This window comes from Prinia subflava, chromosome 5 (assembly GCF_021018805.1).
Source record: "Prinia subflava isolate CZ2003 ecotype Zambia chromosome 5, Cam_Psub_1.2, whole genome shotgun sequence".
Taxonomy (NCBI): Eukaryota; Metazoa; Chordata; class Aves; order Passeriformes; family Cisticolidae; genus Prinia; species Prinia subflava.
The window spans coordinates 386,447-410,504 of record NC_086251.1 but is presented as its reverse complement, the minus strand read 5'-3'; the positions used below and the strand labels follow the sequence as shown (position 1 = coordinate 410,504).

Here is a 24,058-nt window from a genome sequence, read left to right as displayed (position 1 = left end):
TGGGGCCCTCAACTGAGTGTGGGGTCCCTGGGCTGGGTGGGGATCCCTAAACTGGTGGGAGGGATCCCTGAGCTCCGTGTGGATGCCTTAACTGGGTGAGAGTCCTTAAACTGGGGGGGCAGTCCCTCTGTGATTCCTCACATCCCCTGGGACCCTGCAGGGAGCCACTCCTTGGGGCACAAATCCCCTTCCCCATGGCTAGGGAAGATATGGATGAAGCCTCTCCAAGTGCCCCCCGTGCCATGGTTGCCCACCCTGCAGGGTCCTCCCTCCTCCTCACCCTCCTGCTTCCCACCACAGCCCTGCTTGGATTTCCCTGCTGCAAATCAGCTGTGTCATCCCAAAGCTGGCTCGGAAAGCTGGAAAGCCAGGCTCATACAGCCCTCCAGCGGCAGCTGGCCAGGTGACACCCCCCGACCATCCAAAACCCTCCTACCAGCCTTTGGGACGCAGCACACTCCCAGAACGAGGGGGTAATCCAACGGCATCGCGCAGGGTCTTTATTCCTCCCACGGGGATTTGGGAAAGCCGAGGATGGGATTCCCGGGATGCAGCAGCACCTTTTTAGGGGGGTCACGTCGGGGGATCATCGATGCGCCACAGGTTGGTGGGGCGGTTGTTGGTGCTGAAGCCGCTGGGAGATGGGATCTGGATGCCCTCCACGGATCTCGGCGCCCACGTGATTGGAGTCCACCAGCCTGGAAAATGCAGGAGGGATTGGTGAGGGGGGTGCCCACTCCCCCTGGGGGCTGCAATCCCCCCCAAACTCACCTGGTGCTGTTGGGGCCATCGGCGAGAGCTCGTTCAGGTACTGGTTGTGCACAGTGCTGTATGCCAATGGCTCCTGAGGAATGGAGAGGGTTGGGAGCGTGCTTCCTTTGGAAAAGGGGTGGGGACAGGGGACATGGCTGCACCCACCTTCTCAGCAGTGACTCCCCTGGGTCCCACCTGGAGCTCTGGGGGCGCAAAGGGGGCAGGGTGGCCCATGGCAGGCTGGGGACACAGGGATGAGATCCTGTTCATTCCCATTCCCAGGCATCTCGCGCTGCCTCAGAGCCCACTGGGAGCACTGGGACAGGATGTCCCCTGCCCTTGCCACCCCACACCTTTGCTTACAGTGCTGCGTATAGCAGGAAAGGAATCCATCTGACCACCACCACCACCGTCAAGTTGTGAGGGAGGATAAACGTCCCCCGGGGTGCTGAGGGGTGGGGGGACAGGGCACACGCTGGGGACGGCGCTCACGGGCTGCTCCGGCAGGCTGAGGTCGCTCCTCGGGGTGGTCCCGGTGAATCCCGACAGCTCCGCTGCCCTCTGTGGGACACCTGTGGGAACAGATGGAGCAGGGATGTCCCCAGTGTCCCCAGGCCTGGCACTGCCTGGAGACACCTGTCCCGCTGTGTTTGGGGACAGGCAGGGGGTCTCCAACACTCCCAAATCCTCCTGAGGTCTGACTTGGCTGCAGGGACACTGATACCCCAAAATGCCTAGAGCTGGATGTGGCTCTGGGACCACCAAAACTTCCTGGAACTGGACCTGGAACCCTCAGAGCCCCCAACCCTCCTGCAGTTGGAGGATTCCTGGGAATCCTGACATCCAAAAATCCTCATAAGGGCAGAGCTTTCCCCTGGATCCCCAAGACCCCAGAATCTCCTGGGAATGGAGCATTCCCTGGGAGGATCTCAACACCCCAAAGCCCTCCCACTAAGGATGGAGCTTTCCCTGGGATTCCCAGGACCCCAAATCCTACCTGGCTGGGCAGGACTGTTGCAGCAGCTCCAGGTGCCGTGTTCCCTGGACGAGTTTGGGGCCCTCACCTCCCCGAAACGGAGGCGGGAAAAGGAGAAGCCGGTGGGATACCGACACTCCGGCTCATACACGTGCTGGGGCAGCATCCTCTGGAATTCCGGGTGCCCGAAGAGCTTGAAGTCCTCGGAGGTGGTGGACACGTCAGTGTCCTGGCTGTGGCGGGACCGGCTGTCACGGGGCTATCCCAAAGCATTCCCCCTCCCCCGGATTCCCGGAGCAGGGACCTACCGCTCCACGTGCGGTCTGAGGAGGGACGAGAGTGCCGAGTGGTTGTTGGTGACGTACCCCGAGCCGGTGTGGGCGCCGAGGAGGGGGCGCACGCTCCTGGCGCCGGGGGGCTGGACCCCCATGACGCGGCCCCCCTGGAGCTGTGGGGGTGACCCCGAGGGTCTCCTCCCGTAGGCCGCCTCGTAGGTGGTGGTGTAAAAGCCCACGAGCTCCGAGGGGGGACCTCTCACCATGGGGAACCCGGTCCCCAGCGCCGCGGCGGGCGAGTCCTGCGGCAGGGACGGCATCCTGCCTGCGGGAACGGCCCCCTGGCGCCGGGAATGCCCTGAGGTGCGGCCCTACGCCATGGCTGGAGGGGCGGGGGGCATTCCCAGCTGCGGAATGTGCCCGTGGAATGCGACCCTGTCTCCCGGTAACCGTGACAACGGGGACAACCCAGGCACTGGGAATGTCCCCACCCTGCCCCAGGGTGGGGTCACCTCGTGGGGGTCCTGGGAAAACGGGCAGACGGGAATTGGGAATATCAGTGAGGTGGGATGTGCTGGGAATGTCCCCGAGGGCCCGACCCCGATGTCACAGAGCAGGAGAGGGGCAGGGCCAGCAGCCAGGCAGGGCCAGTAGCCACGGCTTTATTCAGCATTCCAAAATGTCCAAAGGCTGCTGGAAGAGGAGGAAAACCACAGGGAAGGTGGAAACACCAGTCCAGAGCCTCGTGTCCCTCCACTCCAGGGAATGTGGACAGGGCCATCCCCTCCCTCAGCGTGGTGGCTCAAACAGATATTCCAGGTCCGGCTGCCGGAGCCTCTGCTCCCTGTTCCTGTTTTTGGCAAACTCCCTCAGCATGGCCATCACGTCGGTGTCGAATTCCGCCGGCGTCGGCTTCGCTTCTGAGGGGAAAACGGGGAAAGCTCAGCTCCCTGCTGATTTGGGATGTGTGGGATGCCACATCCCGGTGTCCCGGGGGCCCGTCCCGGTGTCCCAGGCGTACCGGTGGCCCAGTAATAAATGTCCCAGTCGTTACTGGGCTCGTTGATGAGGCGGTCATAGCGGTTCAGCTGCTCCTCGCTCATCCGTGCCAGGTTCTCCTTGGCAAAGAGGCTGGAGAGGGATGGATCAGGATGAGCAGGAGATGAAGGAAGAGCCAGCTCGACGTGATCCTGGAAAACACGGACCCCACAGCCTGCTCTCCTTCACCCCGGCGGGTGGGAAAACACCAGCACAGCATTCCCAGAGAAGCTGTGGAATCTCCACCCCTGGAATCCCCTTAACCAGGCTGGAAAAGGGCTTGGAGCAACCTGGGCTGGTGGAAGGCGGGCCTGCCCACGGCAGGGGATGAGACTGGATGATCCTTAAGTCCCTTCCATTCCAAACCATTCCAGGATTCCATGTGCTGGTTCACGTGAGACACTGGGAAGAGATTCTTTCCTGACAGGGTGGTGGGGCCCTGGAATGGATTTCCCAGAGAAGCTGTGGCTGCCCTATCCCTGGAAGTTTCCAAGCCAGGTTGGATAGGGCTTGGAGCAACCTGGGTGTCCTTAAGATCCTCTCCCACCTAAACCATTCCAGAATTCCACACCTCTATGTCTCTAATCTTTTCTTCAATCCCAAAATTCAACCAGCCTCGAGTTCACACATCCCACAATTTACATACATCCTTCCCAAAGGATTGTGGCTCACTGAGCTCTCCCAGCTCTACTCCATCCTTGGATCCTGGACCAGCAAGATCTTGGAGCAACTTATCCCAAGGATTTTTGCACTACCTCAGTAAACTCTTCCCTCTAAACGAAAGCACCAGGAACAATCAGAGCCAAGCCCACCTGAGCAGGATGCAGTTCTCCAGCATCCCCCTTTTCCTGCTCTCGTACAGCAGCCGGGCTCTCTTGGTGTCCAGCGGCTCGTCCGGGCGCTCCTCCCAGGGGGGCAGCGGGATCTCCAGCACGTCCTTCCCGGAATCCGAGGGGGAGTCCCCCCGGTAGCCGCGCTGTGGCATCAGCGGCCGCAGGAGATGCCGGCGCAGGGAGCAGAGCTGGAGGGAACAGGGAAAGCACGGGGATGTCAGGCCGGGGAGTCCCTGCACGCAGGGACCTCCCCAAATCCTGCTGGACACGGTTCCCAATCCCACCCCCCAAACCCCGCTGCCCACACCCCATAAATCCCCCAGACGCCCCTTTTCCTCTCAAAATCCTCTTCTGTCTGCCCATTCTCCTCCTCTTTTTCTCCCCGATAATTTTCCTCCCATCCTGCCTTTCCCCTCCTTTTCCTTCCCCCTCTCTCTCCCCTTTCCCTCCCTTCCTCCCCTTTTTTCCCTTTCCCATTTCTCCTTTCTTTTCCCTTCCCCACATTTTCCCCTCTCTTTCCCCTCTTCCCCCCCTTTTTACCCTTTTCCTCCCACTTTAACCTGTTTTTTCCGCTCTCCCTCCCCTCTGACCCCCTCCCCTTCCCTCTGCCCTCCCAGTTTCCCCCCTTCCCCCCGAACCCTGGCCGCCGCCATCTTTGCCGCGCGCCGCTCAGGCCACGCCCCCTCCCGACCCTCGGGGGCGGGGCGGGGTGTGCCGGAAGTGGGCGTGGCTACGCCCGGAAGTGGGCGCGGCGGCGCTGGCGGTGAGCGCGGGCGGCGCGCGCGGGGCTGGGATCGGGGGAGGGGGGGGCCCGGGGCGGGGGGCGCGACCTATCGCGACATATCGCGACCCGCCGCCCCCTCCCCTCGCGTCCCGCCTGCCCACAAACCCCCCAGCTCGGCCCTCGCCGCTCCGCAGGGCCGCAGATGGCGGGGACGGGGCGGCGCGGAGAGCGGGGGGGGCAGTGGGGGATCGTGGGGGGCAGAGGGAATTTGGGGGGAAACAGGGATTGGGGGGGAGAGACAGGATAGGGAGGGACAGAAGGATTTGGGGGGGCGCGGGATTTGGAAGGAAATGGGGTTTGTGGGGGCAGAGGGGATTGAGGGGGACACGGGGATTTAGGGGGGCACGGGGATTTAGGGGGGCACGGGGATTTGGGGGAACACGGGGATTTAGGGGGAACAAGGATTTTGGGAGCTCATGAGATTTGAGAGGCAGAGGGGATTTAGGGGGTGCAAGGGAATGAGGGGGGCACAGGTGTTTGGAGGGACGAGGGGACTTAGGGGGACACGGGGAGTGGGGTGAGGAAAGGGGATTTGGGGGAACACGGGGATGTGGGGGGACGCCCCCAGCGTGTCCTCCAGGCCTCCATGACCCCCTGCCCCCTTCCCAGAGCACCTCCCGTGTCCTGGCTCCGCCCGGTCCCAGCCCGGGCTCCCGCTTTTCCCGCCTCTGGAAATATGTCCGAGGGAGTGGATCTGATTGACATCTACGCCGACGAGGAGTTCACCCAGGTGAGGGCTGGGATGGGGGTGCAGATCCCCCCCTCTTTGTTTTTTGGGAAGAGATCCCTGTGCCTTGCAGCTCATCCTGGTGGAAGATGCAGCTTCCATCTGGGAAAAGGGAAGGCTCATTCCCGATCATTCCTAAATCTCCAGCTGTGATTAAAGGGTTTCCCTGCGGGTTGTGACACGTGGCTGGTCACGGAATGTTTGGGATTTAAGGGCTTAGCTGTGTCCTGGCTGGAAAAATGAGAAATCCCAGCTGGAAGGGGCACTTCCAGGGAATTACACAGTGAGGGGATACCAGAAGCCAAATCCATGGGATCACCCAGGCTGGGAAGCTGTGAGGGAACTCACTGTTCCTGTGCCACTTGTCCCATCCCAGGAATATCTGGGATTCACAGGAGGAAATGATGAAGGAAGGGGGTGTCGGAGAAACAGATTTTAGGGAGTTGATGAATATGGGAAACCAAGCGTGAAGGCAGATGTTGGAAAATTAAAAACTGCCTTGGAAAGCCTGTGGAGGGAAGTTGGCAAGAGGAAAAGTCATGGAAACTGGAAGCAAAGCACCCGGAGGAAGGAATCACCATGGAGAAAGGAATTCTTATGAGCTCCTGGAGTGATCAAGAGAAGCTTCCTCTCATCATTGGGTGAGAATATCCCACGGAATCTCCTAGGAAGATCAAGTGGATGGAGGATTATCAAAGCTGGAATGATGACCCAGGCCAGTGACTCCAGCATGTCATTCCCTTTGGGATGTGTGGCAGGAGGAAACCTGGAATTCATCCGTGCCAGGATCAAAGCAGTGGGGAGGTGCTGTGGTGTCCCTGTGGCCCTCCAGGGATGCCAGTGTAATTCCAAATCCCACATTCCCACGTGGTGATTCTCACTAACGGTGCCCATCTCCATCGCTGTGCACCTCAACTCAGCGTGGATTGGGAGCAGGAGAATCCCTAAAATCTCCCAGCTTGAAGCAGCTCCTAAGTAGCAGAACTGAGGGATTCCAAGGGATTCCTCCTCTAGCCCCTCCTTCCTATTTTTGGTCTTGACTTTCTGAAACTTCCAGGCGGGAATCTTCCAGCCTTGGGCTGTGTCCAAAGGCTCCTGGTGGAGGTGGGAGCGTGGGAGTTGGATTCACCAAACACTTGAGCTTTTTTTGAGGATTGAACACAAAACTGCAGCTCCCTTTTCAGATCCTTCTTTCATGAGCTCCAGGGAAAGAGCTGGATGCAGAAGTTCTGGGAGAGGTAAAATGGTTGGATTTTTGGATTCCTGGACTTTCACGATCCGTGGAAAGCTGTGTGCTGAGCATCCTTCTCTGTGCAGCTCCCAATGGAATGTTTGCAATTCCCTGACCCTCAAACTGTCTCCTGCAGAAAACATTGTCCAAACTGCCTGGAATTGAAAATCTGGGAGCAGAACGTGTGGTTTTTTGTGGCACACCAGGATGGACCCTCCTGGAGTTATTTTGTGGGATGAAACACTCGGCACAACCTGGATGAGGAACTGGGATCCATAGGAAACACAGCACTTGCTGGACACTCCAAATTAAATATAGCCCGTGACATAGTGGGAATTGGGAGGCAGCTCCAGGGCACACTGGAATTCCCAGCTCTGGAGCTTCCTGAGCTTCCTCTGCCAAGGGGGCAAATCCAACATGTGGGAGCTCCTACCCTAAAAAGGGGTTTTTTCTTATAAATGACCAAGTTCAGGGTGCTGGGCATGGTTTGAGTGGGGTATGCAGTTCCCAAGTTGGATTTTTGGGAACCATGTGTTGCCAAGGAGTGAGAGGCTCATCCCTGGAGACCATTTGGTTTTCCACTGCTGAATTCTTGCCCTCCAAATTGGGAATTTCTTCCTGGTGGCAGCAGCAGGGTCTTGTCCTGTTTTGTGGATCCATGTGGGCTGGTCCTTGGAATGTGCTGGAGCTCAGTGGCAGTTTAGATGAGATATTGGGAAGAATTTTTTCCCTGTGAGGATGGTGAGGCCCTGGAATGGATTTCCCAGGGAAACTCTGGCTGCTCCATCCCTGGAAGTGTTCCAGGCCAGGTTGGACAGGGCTTGGAGCAACCTGGGATAGCAGAAGGTGTCCCGTGGCAGGGGGTGGGATGGGATGATCCTTAAGGTCCTTACTCCAACCCCAACTGTTCCATGATTCTGTGAAATCAGAGCCCATCATCCTGTTTTTTGGGATTGCCCAGGCAAGGGGTGGCTGTAATTCCCAGCTCTGCACAGACCCAAACCAAGCAATTCGCTCCTTAAACCTTTGGACTGGGCTTGGAAATTCCGCTTGGGAATTGGGACAGCAGGTTTGGAAACGGCTAAGAAGGCTTCCCAAGCCCTTCCCAAGCCAGGATCTCATGATGTTTTCCCGGCAGGACCCGGAGTTCAGTAATGCTGACCAGATGGATCTCTACGACGACGTGTTAGCAGCCAGCTCCCAGCCCCAGGAAAAGCGTTCCAGCAGCTCGGAAGCGCCTCCGGAGATCCGCCAGGAGCCATCTCCCAAGCCCAACAGCAAACCCCCGGCCATCCTGTACACCTACAGCGGGCTCCGGAACAAGAGGGCCGCCGTCTACGTCGGGAGCTTCTCCTGGGTGAGCTCGTCTTCCTGGGAAATTTGGGATCCCTGGGGAACCTCAGAGGGGCTGCTGGGCTCTCTAGGGGAGTGGCAGGGATTTTGAGGGGCCTACTTCTCCTCAATCCTGAGCTGGGCTTGGCCTTGTGATCCTCAGGGAAAAGGGGTTTGTGTCCCTGAGGAGCTTCTGGGCTGGGGTATCCCCTGATGTCCCTTGGAAGCCGTGACTTTGGGGTGCTGCTCCCGAGTCGCCTTCTCCTGCTCACGGATGCAGGGACAGTTTCGGGAAGGCTCTGTCTTGCCTGGAAAATTTGTCTCTGTTATCCATTCCCAAGGCTTGTTCTGCATGATTTTAAGCTCCCAGAGGGAGCCTGGGGGTGACATTCCTCAGGTGGGTGGGGGACACTGGAGACAGACACGGACACCAGCCTGTTCCCTCTGCCCTCAGTGGACGACTGACCAGCAGCTGATCCAGACCATCCGCTCCATCGGAGTCTACGACGTGGTGGAGCTGAAGTTCGCAGAGAACCGAGCCAATGGCCAGTCCAAGGGGTGAGAGCCAGTGGAATTTCGGGTGGGAATGGCGGGAGCCATGTGGAGGGTGAGGGAGCAGCCGAGGCACTTTTCCTGCCTGGCACAGGGAATTCGTGGAGCGTCCCAAAGAGTACGGAAAAGTGAGGAGGGGGCATGGAACAGCGGGATGGGATCAAGAGGAGGGTCTCTGCAGCAGGTTCAGGACTCAACCTCCCTCTCTCCCACGCAGGTACGCGGAGGTGGTGGTCGCCTCCGAGAACTCGGTCCATAAACTCCTGGAGCTGCTTCCCGGAAAGATCCTGAACGGAGACAAGGTGGAGGTGAGGCTGGCGACCCGGCAGAACCTGTCGCAGTTCGAGGCTCAGGCTCGCAAACGTGAGTGCGGCGCCGGCGTGACGCGGGCGGGGGGCTCCACCTCACACACATCCCAAATCCCCCCCGGATCAGCTGCCAGGCCCAGCCCAGCGAGCCCCTCGGGATGGGGGGAGACCCTGCCAGGAGCGTCTGGGGGTTGTTTTTCCCGTTCCTGAGCCGGATTAGCTCCTGACCCGAGTCTTTATGATCCCCTTTTAGGTGCTCCCACACTGCGAAGATCCCTCGTAGCCTCCTCCTCCTCCTCTCCAAACTGAATGGGCTTAAGCTCTTCAGGCTCTCAGCATAGCTAAGACCCTCCATATCTATTAGTAGCTCCTCTCTGGATCTGCTCCAGAATTTTTCCATCCCTGCGGAGGTAAGGTGCCCAACACTGGAGGAATATTCCAGCTGGGGCCTGGCCGTGGGCGTCCCTCAGTGGCGATAGGTGGTCCTGGCCTCACTCCGCAGCGATGCGACGGGATCCGCAGGGATTGTCCTGGCAGGAGCGTGTCCGAGGAGGTCTTGGCCAGCTCTGGTCGTTGTAGATCCCTTGGCATGTTTTGTGCAAGGAAAACTCCCCTTTCCCAGCAGAGTTGCTTCCTCCCTTCCTTCGGCTCCGGTGCCTGAGGGGATCGGCTGCTTGGTGCTTAGGCTGTGTCCCGACTTGCCCTGCAGTTTTGGTGGAGCAGGGAGTGTTCCCTGGGCCGGGTTCCGGCTGCCCCCAGGGCACAGCGGAGCTCCCGTGCACCCTCTGGCACCGCTGGGAGCCATGGCTCCTGTCACACCCTTTCTGTCTCATCCTCAAAGCCTCTTTGGATAGAGCAAGGCTTCTTGTCTCTCTTGGAATGCTGAGTTTTCCTTCCTCTGGCAGCAGCTCCATTGCTGTCAGCACTTGGGTTCTGTCCCCTAGTGTTCCTCCACGCTTGAGCCTCTCCAAATCCATCAGGCTCTCCAGGTCTTTGGATGCCTTTGGGGATCTCTCACCATTCCTTGTGGCTTTTGGCTCCTGTCCCTGTGACCTGCCTATCCCCAGGGCACCGTGCGGGGTCTTGCTGGAAAGCTGGGCCCCTCTTGGAAAAACACATGGAAGCGGAGGCTATCCGTGGCCAGCTGGATCTCTCTCTGGGCACCTCCTGCCCTCCAGGGGTGGGAGGAGGAGGAGGAGGAGGAGCAGGAGTTCTCAGAGACCTGGACGCCCTCCAGCTGCACCTCACAGCTCTTTCCCCGTGCCACTTCCAGGTGTGCCGCCGCGGGCCCACTCCCGGGATTCCATGGACGCGGTGGACGGCCGGGCCACGCCGACGGAGAACGCGCTGCCCCCTGCCCGCATGGAGAAGCCCCCCTCGGTCCTGCCCTTCTTCAGCCGCCCCCCCGCGCTGCCCCTCATGGGGCTGCCGCCCCCTCCCATGCCCCCCCCGCCTCCCCTCTCCTCCGCTTTCGGAGTCCCTCCGCCTCCTCCCGGAATTCCCTACCAGCACCTGCTGCCTCCGCCGCCCCGGCTGCCCCCGCCCCTGGCAGTGCCCCCGCCGGGGGCCGTGCCCCCCGCCCTGCACCTCAACCCCGCCTTCTTCCCGCCGCCCACCGCCGCCCTGGGACCCCCTCCGGACACCTACGGCAAGGCCATGGCTCCCTACAACCACAGCAGGTGAGCCGGGCGGGAACGGGGCTGGGAGGCTCCGGGAGGATCCCGCTGACCCCCTGCTCCCGCCGTGCCGACAGCCGGGAGCTGGGCCCGCCGATCCCGGCCGTGAGCGAAGGCGAGTTTGAGGAGATCATGAACCGCAACCGCGCCATCTCCAGCAGCGCCATCTCCAAGGCGGTGTCCGGCGCCAGCGCAGGTACTTCCCGTGTCCCTGGCGTCCCGCGTCCCAGGAGGGATTCCCGCTCCTGACCCCCTGCTCCGCTCCGCTCCGCTCCCCCAGGCGATTACAGCAACGCCATCGAGACGCTGCTCACGGCCATCGCCGTCATCAAGCAGTCGCGCGTGGCCAGCGACGAGCGGTGCCGCGTCCTCCTCTCTTCCCTCAAAGATTGCCTGCATGGAATTGAGGCCAAGTCCTACAGCAGCAGCTCCAGCAGCAGCTCCAGGTATCCCCGTGGCTCCAGAGAACGGGATCGTCCCCGCAGGTGAGCGACTGAAGGGTCACTCCTTGGGTTTTGTCTCCTCTTTTCCCACAGGAAAAGACACCGATCCCGGGAGCGCTCTCCCAGCCGGTCCCGCGAGAGCAGCCGGCGGCACCGGGATCTGCTCCACAGCGACGATCGGCACGAGGATTACTTCCCGGAGCGGAGCCGGGAGCACGAGCGGCATCGGGACAGGGACAGAGACAGGGACCGGCACCACTGAGACAGGTGGGAGGTTTGGGAATGCCCTGCAGGGGCGAGGCACGAGGGAAGGGCGCTCCGATCATTCCTCTCCTCTCTCCTGGCAGGAATTCGGCAGGAAGTGGTTTTTAATGGACTCGTATCTCCTCACCTCGACCAGGACGCAGTGCCCGAGGCCGCTCCGCCCCATCCCGGTCCCTTCCCCGCCCCCCCGGCCCCCTCTGGGTGGGACCCCCGCCCGCACCTCGTGGCCTTGGGAATCCCCCCCAGCACCGCTGCTGCTTCCCGGGGCCATCCCGCTCTGCTCCGTGGATCCTCGGACCCAAAGAGAAATGGTGCTTTTAGTCCATGGAGGGAGGTTTGCGAGCCTTTCCCGGTCTGGGAGGGAACGGAGGGGACGGGGCCCTCCCTGTGCAGCTTGGGGGCTTGGAGATGCACAGCTCCCGATCCCGGGATCAGGAGCCACGTGCCACCCTCTGGGTTACCTGGGGACGCTCCTGTCCCCACTGCCCCGGCAGGACACTGTGCCACGCTCCTCCTTTGCCCCTTCACCCTCCAGGAGCTGGGAAAAAGGGGTCTGGAGCTGGGCCAGGGGTCTCCCTCTCTATCCCAACATTCCCCACAGCAGCATTCCCACCCAAACGGCGGCTCTGGCCTCTCCCGCAGAGCCTTCCTTGTTTTAGAGGAAGCGGGAGAGGCAGGGCAGGCTGTGATCCCCTCATGTCCCCTCGAGAGCCCAGCAAGGAGAGAGCCCAGGAGGGTCGGGATGAGCCGGGACACACCGGGTGACTTCCAGGGCTGGAATCACCCCCGGGTGGGAAAACCCAGGCCCTGGAAGTCTTTTTAAGTTCAAGTAACACAAATTCAGGAAAAGCCACCCTAATTTTCCCAAGCCCCACGAGGTGGGAGCACTCGGCGGGAGAGCTCCGGGTTTTTTTTTTACTTACCGCCACAGATTTTTAGTTTCTTTCCAAATAGTGGAGGGGGGACAATCCCCCAAATTGCAGAGCAAATCCCTGGAAGCCCGGGCGAGGCGCCGCCCCTCCTGCTCGCAGTGATTAGATTTGTCTTTGGATAGGTTGGAATTGTGTAATAAACTCAGATGACGTTGTCAGTCTTTTACACAGCGCTCCTGTTGCCTTCCTATGGTGGGATTTGGGATAATGAGGGAACGGGAGGGATTTGGGGAGGTCTCTGCACCCGTTGTCCCTCACCCTCTTCCTCCTCCAATGGGCTCCTGTGCTTCCCAAAGCGGCTCTGAGGTGCTGGAAGCACCTGAGCATTCCCAGGGGGACCCACATTCCCAGGCACCAAGTAAAAATAAATATTTATTGGAAAATAGTGAATTATTCTGGAAGATCGTAGAAAAAAAAAAAAGGTTCTTCATACCTTGAGCTGGCTCAAGCTCTGAGGAGTCCAAGTGGAGTGGAAAGGGGGAAAGGTGGGAGGGATACGTCCAGAGGGGAGTGAGTGAAGTGGGAAGTGGGGAAAGGGAGGGATGTGTCCAGATGGCAGCAGGGGAAATGGGCGGTGGGAAAGGTGGGATCCTCCCCCTTGCCAGGGCTGGGAAGTGGGGCTGGCACGGGTGATGCTTCCCTGTGTCCCTGTGCCGTGTCCTCAGTAGGGATCCGTGCTGTGGAAAAGGACAGAGACAGGGATGTGTGGGCGCCAAACCAACCTGGCAGCTCCTGCGCCGGGTCCCCCAGTTCCCGGGATGCAGCACCTGGAGAAGGAGAGCAGTGCCAGGAAGCCCAGGAGCAGCTCCAGGCCATAGAAGAGGAGCAGGATGGCGCTCAGGAACGCTTCCAGGCGCAGGGAATATGTCTGGAGCAGCAGGTAGTACACGGCCAGCACAGCTGCTGGCACTGTAAGCGCCAGGCTGAGGGACAGCGGCACCTTCCGCTGGCACAGGTTCCCCTTGGAGCCTGTGGAACACACAGTTGGGATCAGATCATGGAAATCATGGAAAGGTTTGGGTGGGGAGGAAAACGAAACGTCCCGTTCCCATGGCAGGGACACCTTCCCCCAGCCCAGGTTGATCCCTGCCCCTCCAACCTGAACATCCAGGGATGTTCTTTGGGGGTGTCCCGGGACTCTGCACTCCCCGTGGAGCCTCGGGAATTCAGGGGACTCACCGAAGAAGATGCGTGTGGCCTCAATGCCGAGGTAGAGGAGGAGCAGCACCACGTCCAGCACCAAGTTGGAGACGGGATAGGGCAGGAGCAGCACTGCACGAAAAGCACCGCCCTCAGCTCCATATTCCTGCCTATCCCGGCGGGATCGGGAGGAGTTCTGGAGCGAAGGCTCACCTTTGTACACGAACACGAACGCTTCCAGGAGAAAATATGTGGCGCAGTACCAGCCGTTGAGGAAGAGCAGGACCTGCAGCGGAGCCGAGGAGCGATGGCGGCCTGAGGGGACACGGGGCGGCCATGACGGGGGGGCGCGGGGCGGGCACGACAGCGCGGCCCCCGGACCCCTGCAGCGCCTTGGCCGCACCCCAGCCCCGTTCCCAGCGCCGCTCCCAGCACGGGTTCCTCCCGGTACCCCCCGTACCCTCCCGTATCCCCCGTTTCCCCCCCGGTCCCGCTCCCACCCCTGGGCGCCATCTTCCATCTCCATGGGAACCGCCGCCGCCGCGCTTGCCCGCACGGGGGCGCTGAGGGCGCGGAGCCGCTCTATCCCCCTCGCCTCTCGATGGTTTGGCGGCGCGCCCGCAGCCGCTCTACCCGCACCTCTCTATGGTAAGAGGACCGAACACTGAGGCGCGGGTTCGAGTCCCGGTCCCTCCACACCACGCCCCCTCGTATCCATCGGGATAAGAATCCCACACCGGAACGGGGAATATTCCCCGTTTGGCGGCTGCAAGCGCAGCGCTGAGCTGGGTCACAATGTAAGGCCCTTGGGAGTGCAGCCGTGACAGCGGGTGGGCACAGACACCCGGCAGCCTCTGGAAAACACATCTGATTTATTCCTTTAGGGTTCCTAAAAACATTCCAGTCCCAACCAACGCCGTGGCCCTGAAATGCAGGGACGCCCCACGAGCTTCCCGCTGACTGCCAAAATCCCAAGGGCTGGTCCTCAGAGAAAGGATGAGCTGGAACCGACCCCGACAGAGCCTGTGGAGTGCAGGGAGACTCCAGGGGATTCTGGGGATCCATCAGCCACGGAAGTGAGCAAATTCCTTGCGGAGCCAGAGGGAATCCTGGTAGAAGAGGGGGTCTCCCAGGTGCACAGCTGTCCGCTTGTAGAAGTAGCAGTAGAGCACGGCCGCTGCAGGGAATTTCGGGATGAGAGAGGGCCCCCTGCACCCCCAAAGGATGCGGGATCCATCCCACCCTGATCCTGGGAGTCCTTACCCAGCCTCTGGAAAACGAACAGGGTCTGGAGGCCTTCAGTCCAGATGAAGCGGCCGGAGTCCCGCCAGCGCAGGTTCTGAGGGGGTTGGACAAGTGGGAATTACCCCTGGAGCAGGTTTGTTGAGCCCTGCCAGACCCTTCACCCCATTCCAAAGGTTCTGAGCAGGACGCAGGGCCATCAAGCCAGGAGTAACACCTGGAGAAGATTGGGAAGCCCCCTGCCCCGAAGGTTAAGCAGCTCAGGGGATTTAGGCATTGAGCCCGGACCTATTCCGGCTTCAGACTGCAGATCCCTGTAAATCCCTGCAAATCCCCTTCCTGGACAGCGTGGGCAGCACTGGAGCAGCTGCTATGGCTCCTGACTCCTCCAAACATTCCCTGTGCTCCAGGGCAGCAGGATGGAGGAAACTTCAGGAGGTGCCCAGGGGATGGGAATTGCTCTGTTGGGAAGGAGCTAGGAAGGAGTTTACTAGGGAAAGAAAAGGGGAAGGTGCTGCCAGGACAGATCCAAGAGCCTGGACAGCCCTCGGAGCTGTGGGAAAGGAAGGGGCTGCCCCCAGGTATAGGGATTAATCCCAGAAAAACCAGGAGCTGCTAGCACAGGCTTTTCCCAGGGAAAGAGGATTTTCTGATGGGTTACAGCCCTTAAGGAATGGGCTGGCATTGGGCAGGACCATTCCAGCCTGATGCCAGCCATAGGGTCATGGAATGGGACACCTTTCATGAGACACCTTCCAGGGGGAGACCACGACAAAGGACTGTGGGAAGCCGGGGGGGTCATGGAAAAATCCCTGTCCCATCCTACCATAATCCAGACGTGGAAGGAGATGCTGAGCGCCAGGTAGGCTGCGGAGAGCAGGATGGTTCCCTTGAATTTATGGAAGAGGAGGTTCACCAACCCCGCCTGGAAAACGTAGGTGTTGAAGAACATGAGGAAGATGATGATGACGTTGAAGACGATGGCGATGTCTTGGATGCTGCAGGGAAAACAGAGGGATTGTGGGGCCTTGGATCTCCTGGATCTGCTGCCCCACCGCCCCTGTACTCACATGAAGAGGACGAGCTGCACGGCCGGAGCCGTGCGGAGCAGCTCCGAGAAGGAATTCACAAAGAGGTCGTAGGAGAGCAGCAGGAACTGCAGGAACAGCACCAGGCTGTAGTTGCTGGGCTGGAGCATCCTCCTTCCTGGGGCTTGGAGCCCTCAGCCCCAGCATTCCCAACGGATCATGGCGCTGGGGGGTGCTCAGCGGGCCCTCTCCTGATATCCCAGTCCTGGAGGGGGAGCACAGGGATTGGGATGGATCCCAGAAACCAGGAAAACCCAGTGAGCTGTGTCTTCCTCTCCTCCCCCAGTTTGGTGTCCTCCTTGCCCCTGACATGCACCCCAGTCCCCATGTGAGGAAACACGAGGATGAGGCAGACGTGCAGTCCCCAGAAGCAGTGTCCAAGCCGGTTGGTACTGGCTGTTCCCAGCTCCATGGGCAGTTCTGGGCAGGACTGGGCACGTCCCACTCTGGGCACAGGGAGAGGAGTGAGGAGGCAGACGGGAATAGTTGGACACGGGAGCAGGTACAGTCCTGGTGGGACACAAATCCCACGGGAACAGCGCCCCCGGGATCATCCTGGCTGGAGAGGGACGGAGGAGACAGGATCCCCCGTGTCCTGGCAGGAAAAATGCTGTGCTGGGAGCTAAATTCCCTGAGGGGCAGACATGGAGACGGACGGGGGAAAAGGGGCTGGAAAGGGACGGAAAGTGGCTGGAAATGGGGGGGAAAGAGCTGGAAATGGGGGTGAAGAAAGGCTGGACACGGGAGCGAGAAAGGAACGGACGTGAGGGAAGAAAGAGTTGGAAATGGGGGGGGCGGGGGGAAGAACTGGATATGAAGATTAAGGAGTCACTCTCTCCCGCTCCAGACCCCGCCTCACTCCGCCCCTTCCCACGGCCACCACCGCGGACCCCCGGGCCCCCTCTCGCCGCCCTCTCCCCCTGTCCCTGTCCCCGTCCCCTCTCCTGGGATCGTCTCCCCGATAAGCCCAAAGCCCCGGGGTGCCGGGGGTCCGGGTCCCGGGGGTCCCGGCGGGTCCCCGCCGTGCCCCCGCCCCGGGCGCTCACCTGCCGCCGCCATCTTGGTCCCCATGGAAACGGCCGCCGGAGCCGGAAGTGAAAGGCGGAAGTGGAGGCCGGAGGACCCGCGGGGGCCGCTCTGGCTGCCGCTCCTCTCGGTGGCAGCACGTTGGGGTGGGCGGGAGAACCATAGAGATGAGCGGGCAGAGCGGCGCTCGTCAAGATGGCGGCGCCAAGCGACGAGGAGGGGGCGGTGGGGTCCAGGTACCGCTCCGGGGTGGGCAGCGCCGGGGGGCGGCTCCGGGGCTGGGAGGGGCCCAAGGACCGCGTGGTCCGGGTTTGGGGTGGTGTCAGGGCCGGGCGTTGTGTTCCGGGTCCAGGGGAGCCTCAGGTTTGGGGACGCTGTGGAGCCACGTGTTCCTGGATTTCGGGGAGCCGTGGCACGGAGTAGCCCAGATTTGGGAGATCCGTGCGTCTCTGTGCCCGAGATTTTGGGGAAGCATCGAGCCGCGTGTCTCCACCCCTTTCCTGTCTCTGTGTCCCGTGAGGCAGCTGATTTGAAGGTGTTGGGACAGCCCCCGTCCCCGGAGGGGACAGAAATACCCATTGCTGGGGCGCATGCAAATCACGTGCAAATGAGAGCGCTCGCATTCCTGCCAGGGGGACCGTGACAAGTGACACTGGGTCACTGCCATTCCCTGGGCTGCCGTGCCTGGGAATTCGCCTCTGCATGTCCTCCCGTTCCATCCCCGCCCTCCTTCCCAGTCCAGGGCACAGCTGGACCCTGGTCACCCCCCCTCAGGGTTCCCAGTTCCCCTTCTCGTGGTTCCTCCTGGAGATGTCGGAGAGCCGCAAAAGGCGCCTCAGTCATCCCCAGGTGCCACCCATCCTGGATCCATCCCTGCCACCCTTCCCAGCCTGGGAAGCAGCTGTGCCACCCTCCCTGGCTGGGAAGCAGCTCCAGCCCTGTCACCTTTCCCAGCTGGGAAGCAGCTGCCCCCTCACGCCCTGCTGGGGGTCCCGGTTCCCCTTTCCGTGGCTCCTCCCCGGGACCGCATCCGGAGCCTGAGCTGCCTCCTCGCCCGCCCGCAGGTGCCACCAGCGCTCCACGGCCATGCTGGACGTGCCCTTCCTGCCTTTCTGCGCCTTCCTGGGAACGCTGGGGTTGCTCTGCGTGGCCATGGTGGGCACCTGGTGCCAGCACTGGCGCGGGGGCTTCTCCCTGGACGGCGGCTCCCGGACATTCAACTGGCACCCGGTGCTGATGGTGACGGGCTTGGTGGTGCTCTACGGCGCAGGTGAGTACGGGCAGCGCGGGCCTCCCGGCGCGCCTCCTTCCTGACCTTCCTCCCTCTCACAGCCGCCCTGGTTTACCGCATTCCCAACACCTGGAGCGGCCCCAAGCTGCCCTGGAAGGTGCTGCACGGCAGCTTGGCTTTGGGAGCTTTCATCCTGTCCGTGCTGGGGCTGGCGGCCGTGTTCTGCTTCCATAATTCCCAAGGGACGCCCAACATGTACTCGCTGCACAGCTGGATGGGGCTGGCGACTGTCCTGCTCTTCTCCTGCCAGGTGGGAATCGCTCCTGGATCCCCCAACCCCTCTGGCATCCCGAGTTTTCCGCCCTCACCTTCTCTTCCCACAGTGGGTGGCAGGTTTTGGAGCGTTCCTGCTTCCCTGGGCTCCCACCTGGCTCCGGGCACTCTACAAGCCCATCCATGTTTTCTTCGGCTCCACCATCCTCATGTTGTCCATGGCTTCCTGCGTGTCAGGAATCAACGAGAAGCTTTTCTTCAGCCTGTGAGTCGGGGGAGGGCGCTTGGGAAGATCCCTCACAGGGAAAGGGGGTTTGGGAAGAGCCCTCACAGGGAAAGGGGGCTCGGGAAGAGCCCTCACAGGGAAACTGGGCTCGGGAAGAGCCCTCACAGGGAAACGGGGCTCGGGAAGAGCCCTCACAGGGAAAGGGGGGGCTCAGGGTGAGGATTTGGGCTGGATTTGGGAGTGGCCAGCGCAGAGGGAACTGAGCACTTCCTCAGGTGTGCGGCTCCCTGCACACTTCCCTGCAAGGTTTGAGGGGGGAACATCCAGAACATTCCCAGCCTATCTTCCCCGCTCCAGGAAGAACGGCACCACGGCGTACAAGCTCCTGCCGGCTGAGGCCGTGTTTGCCAACACCCTGGGGCTCCTCATCCTCATTTTCGGGGTGCTGGTGGTGGCTGCCCTGGCCAGGCCCAGCTGGAAGCGCCCGGATTCCGACTCCCCGGACTCGCGCCAGGTACGGGACGCGCTGGGTGGATTTGGGAAGCCAAACTGGGAAGCTGCCCCACCCCAGCACGGTCCCGAGGGTGGGGAAGGACTGAGGGATCCGGGCTCATCCCTGTCTCCCACAGCCCCTGCTCTCTGCCGAGCGCTGATCCCAGGGATGTCCCAGCATTCCCAAGCTACATCCCTGTGCCTCCGTGTGCCAGCTTCTGCCTGGAGCCCGGGCCGTGCCAAACCCCAGCGCTTCCCAGTGCCATCCCTCAATGCTGCAGCCGGAGCTGCCGGAGCCTCGCTGGGACAAAGAGGAGCACCCGTGTCACTCCCACTCCAGAGGATCTGGCTCAGGGTGGAGCCACTCAGGGATCTCATGGACGTGGAATAAAACATTGGCTTCTGCAGGAATCCAGCACTCAAATCCTTGGGGACAAGGGAGAGCCTGGGAGCTGGGGTGGGAGAGGTGGGAGCTTGGGAGTAGGTCCTGGCCAAGCCACGCTGTCCCTTCCAAGGGCTTGTCCTTGCTGGCTCCCAGGAGACACGGGACAGCTCCGCGTGGTCGTCCCACGGGATTTGGGATCATGTTCTGTCTCTTTCCCAACCCCGTGCCCACAGCCACGTGAGCTCTGTGGTTTCCCCTCCACACCCTGGGTTTCCTTCCTCCCCCAGTCACAGGATCCCTGTTCCCACCTCCCTTCCCAGCCTGGAGCAATGAGGGGCACCCCCACACCCCCAAATTCCACCATCCCACTCCTCCAAGCTAGCATGGGGACACAGAGGGTTACTGGGGGCCATATCCTAAGGTTTATTGGGAACACACATCCTTGAAGGAACACGGGAGGTTATTGGGATACACCTCCCTGTCACGTGGTGGGGGAACACAAGGGTTTATTAGGATACACATCTCTATCACTAGGAGGAGACGCAGATTTTTGGGAATACACATCCCTGCCATTACTGCGAGGTGCCCAGGGTGTCCCGCAGCCCCTCCAGCACCGCTCTCAGCACTGCTGCCACTGCCACAGCCCCGGGATCGGGCTGCTCCAGCCGGGAGGAGCGGATGTAGCTGGCTCTGCCTGCCCCAGCCTCCATGTGCCTGGTGGCCTCTGCTGCCGCCTCTGCATTCTGCCAAGGAAAACAGGGTGTTTTCCAGGACAACAGCGGGGATTCCCATCCAGTTTTCCCACCATCCCAGTTCCCAGCTCTCCATACCTGGACAGCTGCTGCTAGCACTTCCAGCAGGTTGGCACCGGGACTGCGCAGGGAACGCAGAGCCTGTGCGGCTGCAAACAGCGAATCCAGCTGGGAAGAGTGGGAATTAGTCCGGGAGCCAGGGCTGAGACCAGGTGGGAACTCCCTGGCATCCCCCTAGAAGCATTCCTGGCTCCTGGGTTCTCCAAGCACTCACCATGGTCCGGTCTCCTGGCGCAGCTCCTCCATACCTGTGTGGGATGCAGGAAAATTCAGGGGGGGATTGGGATTCCCAAGGGGAATCGGGATTCCACAGCCCCCAGCACTGACCTCTGCATGGCCTCAATCCCAGCGTCCATGGCATCAGCCCATGCTGGGGAATCGCTGCGGCCGCGCAGGCTCCGGGCAGCCGCCGTCAGGAAGAGCCCGTAGAGCTTTGGGAATACCATCAATCCCATCCTGGAAACACAGCCAGGTGTGTCCCCCAACCCCCATTCCCATTCCCATTCCCACTCACCACTCCGGAGGAGCCTCCCATCTGCTCCAGCAGCACATCAGCCAGGGCGGAGAGCAGCTGGGCTGGGGCAGCCGGAGGCGGCCGGGAGCGCATCCATTCCCGGATGGCTGTGGGAATGGAAGGGACAGTGGGACGGGGGTGGCCCTGGAGTCACCCGTCCCTCGTGGGGACAAGCAGCCCTCAATTCCATAGGGAAGCTGCCACGGGGTGCAGAGACACTCCAGGGTACAATTCCAGGGCACTCCAGGTTTCCCTAATCCCAAGAAGGGCTGTCCTGGGGATCTCCCTGCTCCTGGGCGGTGCCATTGGGGTGGCATTCCCCCCAAATCCCCGGATAATGGCCCCCACACCCACCTTGGGCCGCCCGGGCGTGCGTGTGGCCACAGTCCCCGTCGCCTGCTCCCCGATCCAGCTCGTTGAGCTTGTCCTGCATATCCAGCAGGGTGCTGCACACCCGCTCCAGGACCCGCTGCACCTGCGCCGAGCCGGGCCCTGCAGAGAGGAGATGCAGCCCTGCGCATTCCCGAGGGAAACTGAGGCACGGGGGGCTGTGACAAGGGACAGGAGCTCTGTACCAATTCCAGCCTCATCCTGTGTCTTCCTGGGTGCCTCTGCTGGTGCTGGCACCTCCTCCCTCCGGGTGGTCGCCGGTCCCGCGAGAATGTTGGGCCACGCCATGGCCGTGGTCTTGGCGTCTGGAAGAGCCAGAGGCACGTGGCAGCCCAGGATCCCATTGGATCCTCACTCACACATCCAGCAGCCAGGAATTGCACCCCTAGACATCCCACCGACCTTGTATCCAGTCACCTCGCACATGGAAACCCCCTGCCCCAATCCCAGGCCACATTCCCACCGGGAACTCACCGATCAGCCTCAGCAGCTCCTCATCCACCAACATAAGGGTGAGGGAGACTCCGGCCATTTCCAGCGCCGTCATGAAGGATCCCACCAAGGCCCGGGCAATGCTGATCCCTCGGTTCTCTGCAGGATCAGGGATGGAGACGGGGGCATTCCAGAGTGGCCAGAGCCAGGGAATGGCATCCCAAGCTCCCCTCTGCACTCACCCAGGCAGCGCACAGCAGCTCCAGCCACAATTCCCAGCTCCAGGCAGGACAATCCGCCCAGGTTGTTCACCACGAGCACCACAGAGGATCCTGCAGGATGGGGGGCAGGATGAGACTGGAATGTGGGGGATTTGGAGGAGCATAGAGGGTTTGAGGGGCTCACCAGGGCTCAGGGACAGGTGGGAGGCATTGGATGGATCCGTCATGTGCTTCAGCATTGCCTCCACAGCTTTATCTGCTGGCAGTACCTGGAGGGGACACAGAGCAGGGGAGGAACAGAGTGGGGAGGTCTGGGAACAGGGGGATCAGGGAACAGGGAGGAAACAGCAGAATTCCCCCCTCACCTTCATCCTGCGCACTCCAGCCTCACCGTGGATCCCTACGGAGACAGGGCCGTGTCACATCCCAGCCCTGGTGATGCCTCCCCGGGGGGACAGGGCCTCTGGGACCCTCCAGGGACCCGAGGGGGACATCAAGGGGCCGCTCCTCACCCAGCCCCAGCTCCATCTCATCCTCAGCCAGCTGGAATGATGGCTTGGATCCTGGGATGCTGCAGGGAGACAGGCTGAGGCCCAGGGTGCCTGTGCAGGTGGGAGGGCTCTGTTAAACCTGGGGGGATTTTTGGGATTTGGGGGCTGGGGGACACAGGACAGCATTCCCATAGGATAACACAACGCACCCATGACTTTGGCAGCCGCCACCACCTTCTTCTCGATCTCATCCAAGCTCGCTCCCACCTCGGCCAGAGCTCCCGCCACCTGTCCCGGGCAGAGCGGGTGAGATCTGCCCCCCAGAATTCCCCAAGCCCCCCCGAGGGTTCCCAGCAGAACCTTGTGGATGAGGACGGTGCCACAGATCCCGCGGCGCCCGGCTTTCCCCGGCGCGGTGAAGGCGCAGTCGTCGCCCACCACCACCATCCGCACGTCGGCCCCCTCGGCCCGCGCCCGCTCCAGGGCCATCCCGAAATTCAGCCGGTCCCCGGTGTAGTTCTTCACGATCAGGAGGACCCCGGCTGCAGGACGGATGCAGGGATATCGGGAATGGGGCAGCACTGGAGGGAGGAACCCCAGAATCCCACCCTGGTGTGTTCCCAACCTGCTCCGGCCTGTGCCACGGCCCGGATGGCCACCAGGATGCTGCCCACGGACGGGGATGCGAACACGGCTCCGGCCACCACTCCGGTCAGCATTCCCTTCCCGACGTAGCCTGTGGAGAGGGCAGAGGGCTCGGCACCGTGCCCACGGGTGGGGGTACGAGTGGGACAGGGGGGTCTCACCTGCGTGGGCGGGCTCGTGACCAGAGCCCCCCCCGGAGAGCAGGGCCACACGGCCACGGATGGCTGCCAGGTCACTCCGCAGGACCACGCGGTGTCCCTGGAGCAGCCGGAGCCCGGGATTGCAGGCCACCAGCCCCGCCAGGGCATCATCGGCACAGCCGGACACCGTCGTCACCAGCTTTTTGGGGACCTGGGGGGAAAATGGGGAGCAGTGGGAAAAGGAGGAATGCCAACCCCACAGGAATGCCAACCCCCCTGCTCGAGGCTCACCTCCATGGGAGCGGAGCGCAGCGCTCAGATCCAAAGATGGAATCTGTCTGCAAAGAGGGCAAGGTCCAGTGTGAAATGGACAGCGGTCCGGAGAGGGGGGGCTGGGAATGGCGTGGTGTGGGATGATGTCTGGGGTGATGGTGATGCTATGGGGAGTGTCTGCTGGGAACGGGGCTGGAGTTGGAGCTGTCCCCAAACAGGGACACCTCCCCAGGCAGGGAGTTCCTGAGGAGCCAGGATGGGACCACTCCCCCACCACAGCCAGGCCCCCTTTTGGGATGAGGCACCAGGATGGGATAACCTCTAAACAGGAACTTATTTTTGGGGTGAGAGAGGACCCCCCCAAAGAAGGATGCCCTTTTGAGGGGGGAAATCAGGACAGGACCACCCCCTAACAGGGAACCCTTCTTTTTTTATAAGGGGAGGATTCCCAAGTTCAGGGATCTCCTCTCAGCACAGGCCCTGGATGGATCCACACTCCCCCCTCAGAGCGGGGACCCCCACCCCAGCTTTCGGGGGGCACAGAGCCGCTGGGAGCAGGGAGGGGGCTGCACTCTCCCATGAAGGACCCTCCCTTCGGAATACGGCGTGGGATCAGGGTGGGATCAGCGCGGGTCCCCCGGGTTTTGGGGGAGACCCCCCCGCGCATCCCCCTCCACACCTGCGCTCTCTGGGGTCCTCCAGCGGCTCCTCTCGGCTGCTCTTCGCGGTCCTCCCAGCGGGCTAGAGCGGCTCCTCTCGGCTGCTCTTGGCGGTCCTCCCAACGGGCTAGAGCGGCTCCTCTCGGCTGCTCTTCGCGGTCCTCCCAGCGGGCTAGAGCGGCCCCTCTCGTCTGCTCTCAGCGGGCTAGAGCGGCCCAGTGCACCCACTTCCCGGAAGTGGCGGCGACGGCGGC

General features: G+C 61.7%; 7 protein-coding genes across 12 annotated transcripts; 2 read left to right on the top strand and 5 right to left on the bottom strand.

The window, feature by feature from the left end:
• Positions 1-34: 34 nt before the first annotated feature.
• LOC134550721 (uncharacterized) lies at positions 35-2,491 on the bottom strand. Its single transcript, XM_063397471.1, has 6 exons — positions 2,038-2,491; positions 1,751-1,962; positions 1,117-1,325; positions 919-993; positions 772-844; positions 35-698 (listed from the first exon to the last, which is right to left on the bottom strand). The coding sequence occupies exons 1-6, from the start codon at positions 2,322-2,324 to the stop codon at positions 574-576; spliced, it is 981 nt and encodes a 326-aa protein (XP_063253541.1). The 5' UTR covers positions 2,325-2,491; the 3' UTR covers positions 35-573.
• Positions 2,492-2,635: 144 nt separating this feature from the next.
• On the bottom strand, positions 2,636-4,600 carry SDHAF2 (succinate dehydrogenase complex assembly factor 2). The gene is made up of 4 exons (XM_063397481.1): positions 4,514-4,600; positions 3,855-4,063; positions 3,026-3,135; positions 2,636-2,924 (listed from the first exon to the last, which is right to left on the bottom strand). Exons 1-4 carry the CDS (start codon positions 4,526-4,528, stop codon positions 2,794-2,796), a joined length of 465 nt encoding a protein of 154 aa, XP_063253551.1. The 5' UTR covers positions 4,529-4,600; the 3' UTR covers positions 2,636-2,793.
• On the bottom strand, positions 3,926-13,976 carry TMEM216 (transmembrane protein 216). 4 transcript variants are annotated; one of them, XR_010080402.1, is made up of 6 exons: positions 13,765-13,976; positions 13,478-13,579; positions 13,304-13,396; positions 12,847-13,093; positions 12,116-12,311; positions 3,926-4,063 (listed from the first exon to the last, which is right to left on the bottom strand). XR_010080402.1 is itself a non-coding variant. In XM_063397477.1 (5 exons), exons 1-5 carry the CDS (start codon positions 13,775-13,777, stop codon positions 12,227-12,229), a joined length of 540 nt encoding a protein of 179 aa, XP_063253547.1. In that variant the 5' UTR covers positions 13,778-13,976; the 3' UTR covers positions 11,763-12,226. The 4 variants fall into 4 exon arrangements, 2 of the variants coding, with proteins under 2 accessions (XP_063253547.1, XP_063253549.1); XR_010080403.1 differs by lacking the exon at positions 3,926-4,063 and adding an exon at positions 12,558-12,801 and having other exon boundaries at positions 11,763-12,311; positions 12,892-13,093; XM_063397477.1 differs by lacking the exon at positions 3,926-4,063 and having other exon boundaries at positions 11,763-12,311.
• Positions 4,567-12,290, top strand: CPSF7 (cleavage and polyadenylation specific factor 7). Of its 2 annotated transcripts, XM_063397466.1 has the most exons (10): positions 4,567-4,638; positions 5,269-5,389; positions 7,756-7,974; positions 8,404-8,507; positions 8,719-8,864; positions 10,083-10,488; positions 10,563-10,681; positions 10,766-10,931; positions 11,022-11,195; positions 11,276-12,290. In XM_063397466.1, exons 2-9 carry the CDS (start codon positions 5,336-5,338, stop codon positions 11,188-11,190), a joined length of 1,383 nt encoding a protein of 460 aa, XP_063253536.1. In that variant the 5' UTR covers positions 4,567-4,638; positions 5,269-5,335; the 3' UTR covers positions 11,191-11,195; positions 11,276-12,290. The 2 variants fall into 2 exon arrangements, with proteins under 2 accessions (XP_063253536.1, XP_063253535.1); XM_063397465.1 differs by lacking the exon at positions 4,567-4,638 and having other exon boundaries at positions 5,183-5,389.
• Positions 13,977-14,116: 140 nt separating the features above from the next.
• Positions 14,117-16,773, bottom strand: TMEM138 (transmembrane protein 138). The gene is made up of 5 exons (XM_063397480.1): positions 16,641-16,773; positions 15,577-15,799; positions 15,333-15,504; positions 14,528-14,603; positions 14,117-14,441 (listed from the first exon to the last, which is right to left on the bottom strand). Exons 2-5 carry the CDS (start codon positions 15,702-15,704, stop codon positions 14,329-14,331), a joined length of 489 nt encoding a protein of 162 aa, XP_063253550.1. The 5' UTR covers positions 15,705-15,799; positions 16,641-16,773; the 3' UTR covers positions 14,117-14,328.
• Positions 15,924-19,253, top strand: LOC134550722 (lysosomal membrane ascorbate-dependent ferrireductase CYB561A3). 2 transcript variants are annotated; one of them, XM_063397472.1, is made up of 6 exons: positions 15,924-16,096; positions 17,685-17,890; positions 17,953-18,161; positions 18,235-18,389; positions 18,708-18,864; positions 18,980-19,253. In XM_063397472.1, exons 1-6 carry the CDS (start codon positions 15,939-15,941, stop codon positions 19,001-19,003), a joined length of 909 nt encoding a protein of 302 aa, XP_063253542.1. In that variant the 5' UTR covers positions 15,924-15,938; the 3' UTR covers positions 19,004-19,253. The 2 variants fall into 2 exon arrangements, with proteins under 2 accessions (XP_063253542.1, XP_063253543.1); XM_063397473.1 differs by lacking the exon at positions 15,924-16,096 and adding an exon at positions 16,703-16,856.
• A 366-nt stretch (positions 19,254-19,619) lies between these two features.
• On the bottom strand, positions 19,620-23,963 carry TKFC (triokinase and FMN cyclase). The gene is made up of 18 exons (XM_063397464.1): positions 23,825-23,963; positions 23,164-23,210; positions 22,894-23,083; positions 22,713-22,823; positions 22,448-22,629; positions 22,297-22,375; positions 22,109-22,198; positions 21,962-21,996; positions 21,781-21,865; positions 21,618-21,707; positions 21,418-21,534; positions 21,129-21,248; positions 20,908-21,045; positions 20,554-20,660; positions 20,367-20,470; positions 20,254-20,287; positions 20,058-20,147; positions 19,620-19,970 (listed from the first exon to the last, which is right to left on the bottom strand). Exons 2-18 carry the CDS (start codon positions 23,167-23,169, stop codon positions 19,800-19,802), a joined length of 1,749 nt encoding a protein of 582 aa, XP_063253534.1. The 5' UTR covers positions 23,170-23,210; positions 23,825-23,963; the 3' UTR covers positions 19,620-19,799.
• Between the last annotated feature and the right edge of the window lie 95 nt (positions 23,964-24,058).

Bases quoted from the DNA above. Each gene is read 5' to 3' on its own strand.
- LOC134550721 (XM_063397471.1), bottom strand. From the start codon at position 2,324: ATGCCGTCCCTGCCGCAGGACTCGCCCGCCGCGGCGCTGGGGACCGGG. The intron at 1,326-1,750 runs GTAGGATTTGGG...CTGTTCCCACAG, and splicing joins CAACAGTCCTGCCCAGCCAG to GTGTCCCACAGAGGGCAGCG. The intron at 845-918 runs GTGGGTGCAGCC...TCCATTCCTCAG, and splicing joins GGGGAGTCACTGCTGAGAAG to GAGCCATTGGCATACAGCAC.
- SDHAF2 (XM_063397481.1), bottom strand. The intron at 3,136-3,854 runs GTGGGCTTGGCT...ATCCCTCTCCAG, and splicing joins GAGAACTGCATCCTGCTCAG to CCTCTTTGCCAAGGAGAACC. The intron at 2,925-3,025 runs GTACGCCTGGGA...TTTTCCCCTCAG, and splicing joins CATTTATTACTGGGCCACCG to AAGCGAAGCCGACGCCGGCG.
- CPSF7 (XM_063397465.1), top strand. From the start codon at position 5,246: ATGACCCCCTGCCCCCTTCCCAGAGCACCTCCCGTGTCCTGGCTCCGC. The intron at 5,390-7,755 runs GTGAGGGCTGGG...TTTTCCCGGCAG, and splicing joins CCGACGAGGAGTTCACCCAG to GACCCGGAGTTCAGTAATGC. The intron at 7,975-8,403 runs GTGAGCTCGTCT...CTCTGCCCTCAG, and splicing joins ACGTCGGGAGCTTCTCCTGG to TGGACGACTGACCAGCAGCT.
- TMEM216 (XM_063397477.1), bottom strand. The intron at 13,397-13,477 runs GTGAGCCTTCGC...CTTTTCGTGCAG, and splicing joins GTTCGTGTTCGTGTACAAAG to TGCTGCTCCTGCCCTATCCC. The intron at 13,094-13,303 runs GTGAGTCCCCTG...TGTGTTCCACAG, and splicing joins GGCCACACGCATCTTCTTCG to GCTCCAAGGGGAACCTGTGC.
- TMEM138 (XM_063397480.1), bottom strand. From the start codon at position 15,704: ATGCTCCAGCCCAGCAACTACAGCCTGGTGCTGTTCCTGCAGTTCCTG. The intron at 15,505-15,576 runs GTGAGTACAGGG...TTTTCCCTGCAG, and splicing joins GTGCAGCTCGTCCTCTTCAT to CATCCAAGACATCGCCATCG. The intron at 14,442-14,527 runs GTAAGGACTCCC...AATTCCCTGCAG, and splicing joins GTTCGTTTTCCAGAGGCTGG to CGGCCGTGCTCTACTGCTAC.
- LOC134550722 (XM_063397472.1), top strand. From the start codon at position 15,939: ATGAGGCAGACGTGCAGTCCCCAGAAGCAGTGTCCAAGCCGGTTGGTA. The intron at 17,891-17,952 runs GTGAGTACGGGC...TCCCTCTCACAG, and splicing joins GGTGGTGCTCTACGGCGCAG to CCGCCCTGGTTTACCGCATT. The intron at 18,162-18,234 runs GTGGGAATCGCT...CTCTTCCCACAG, and splicing joins TCCTGCTCTTCTCCTGCCAG to TGGGTGGCAGGTTTTGGAGC.
- TKFC (XM_063397464.1), bottom strand. The intron at 21,997-22,108 runs GTGAGGAGCGGC...CTGTCTCCGTAG, and splicing joins TGAGATGGAGCTGGGGCTGG to GGATCCACGGTGAGGCTGGA. The intron at 20,471-20,553 runs GTGAGTGGGAAT...GTATTCCCAAAG, and splicing joins TGGGAGGCTCCTCCGGAGTG to CTCTACGGGCTCTTCCTGAC.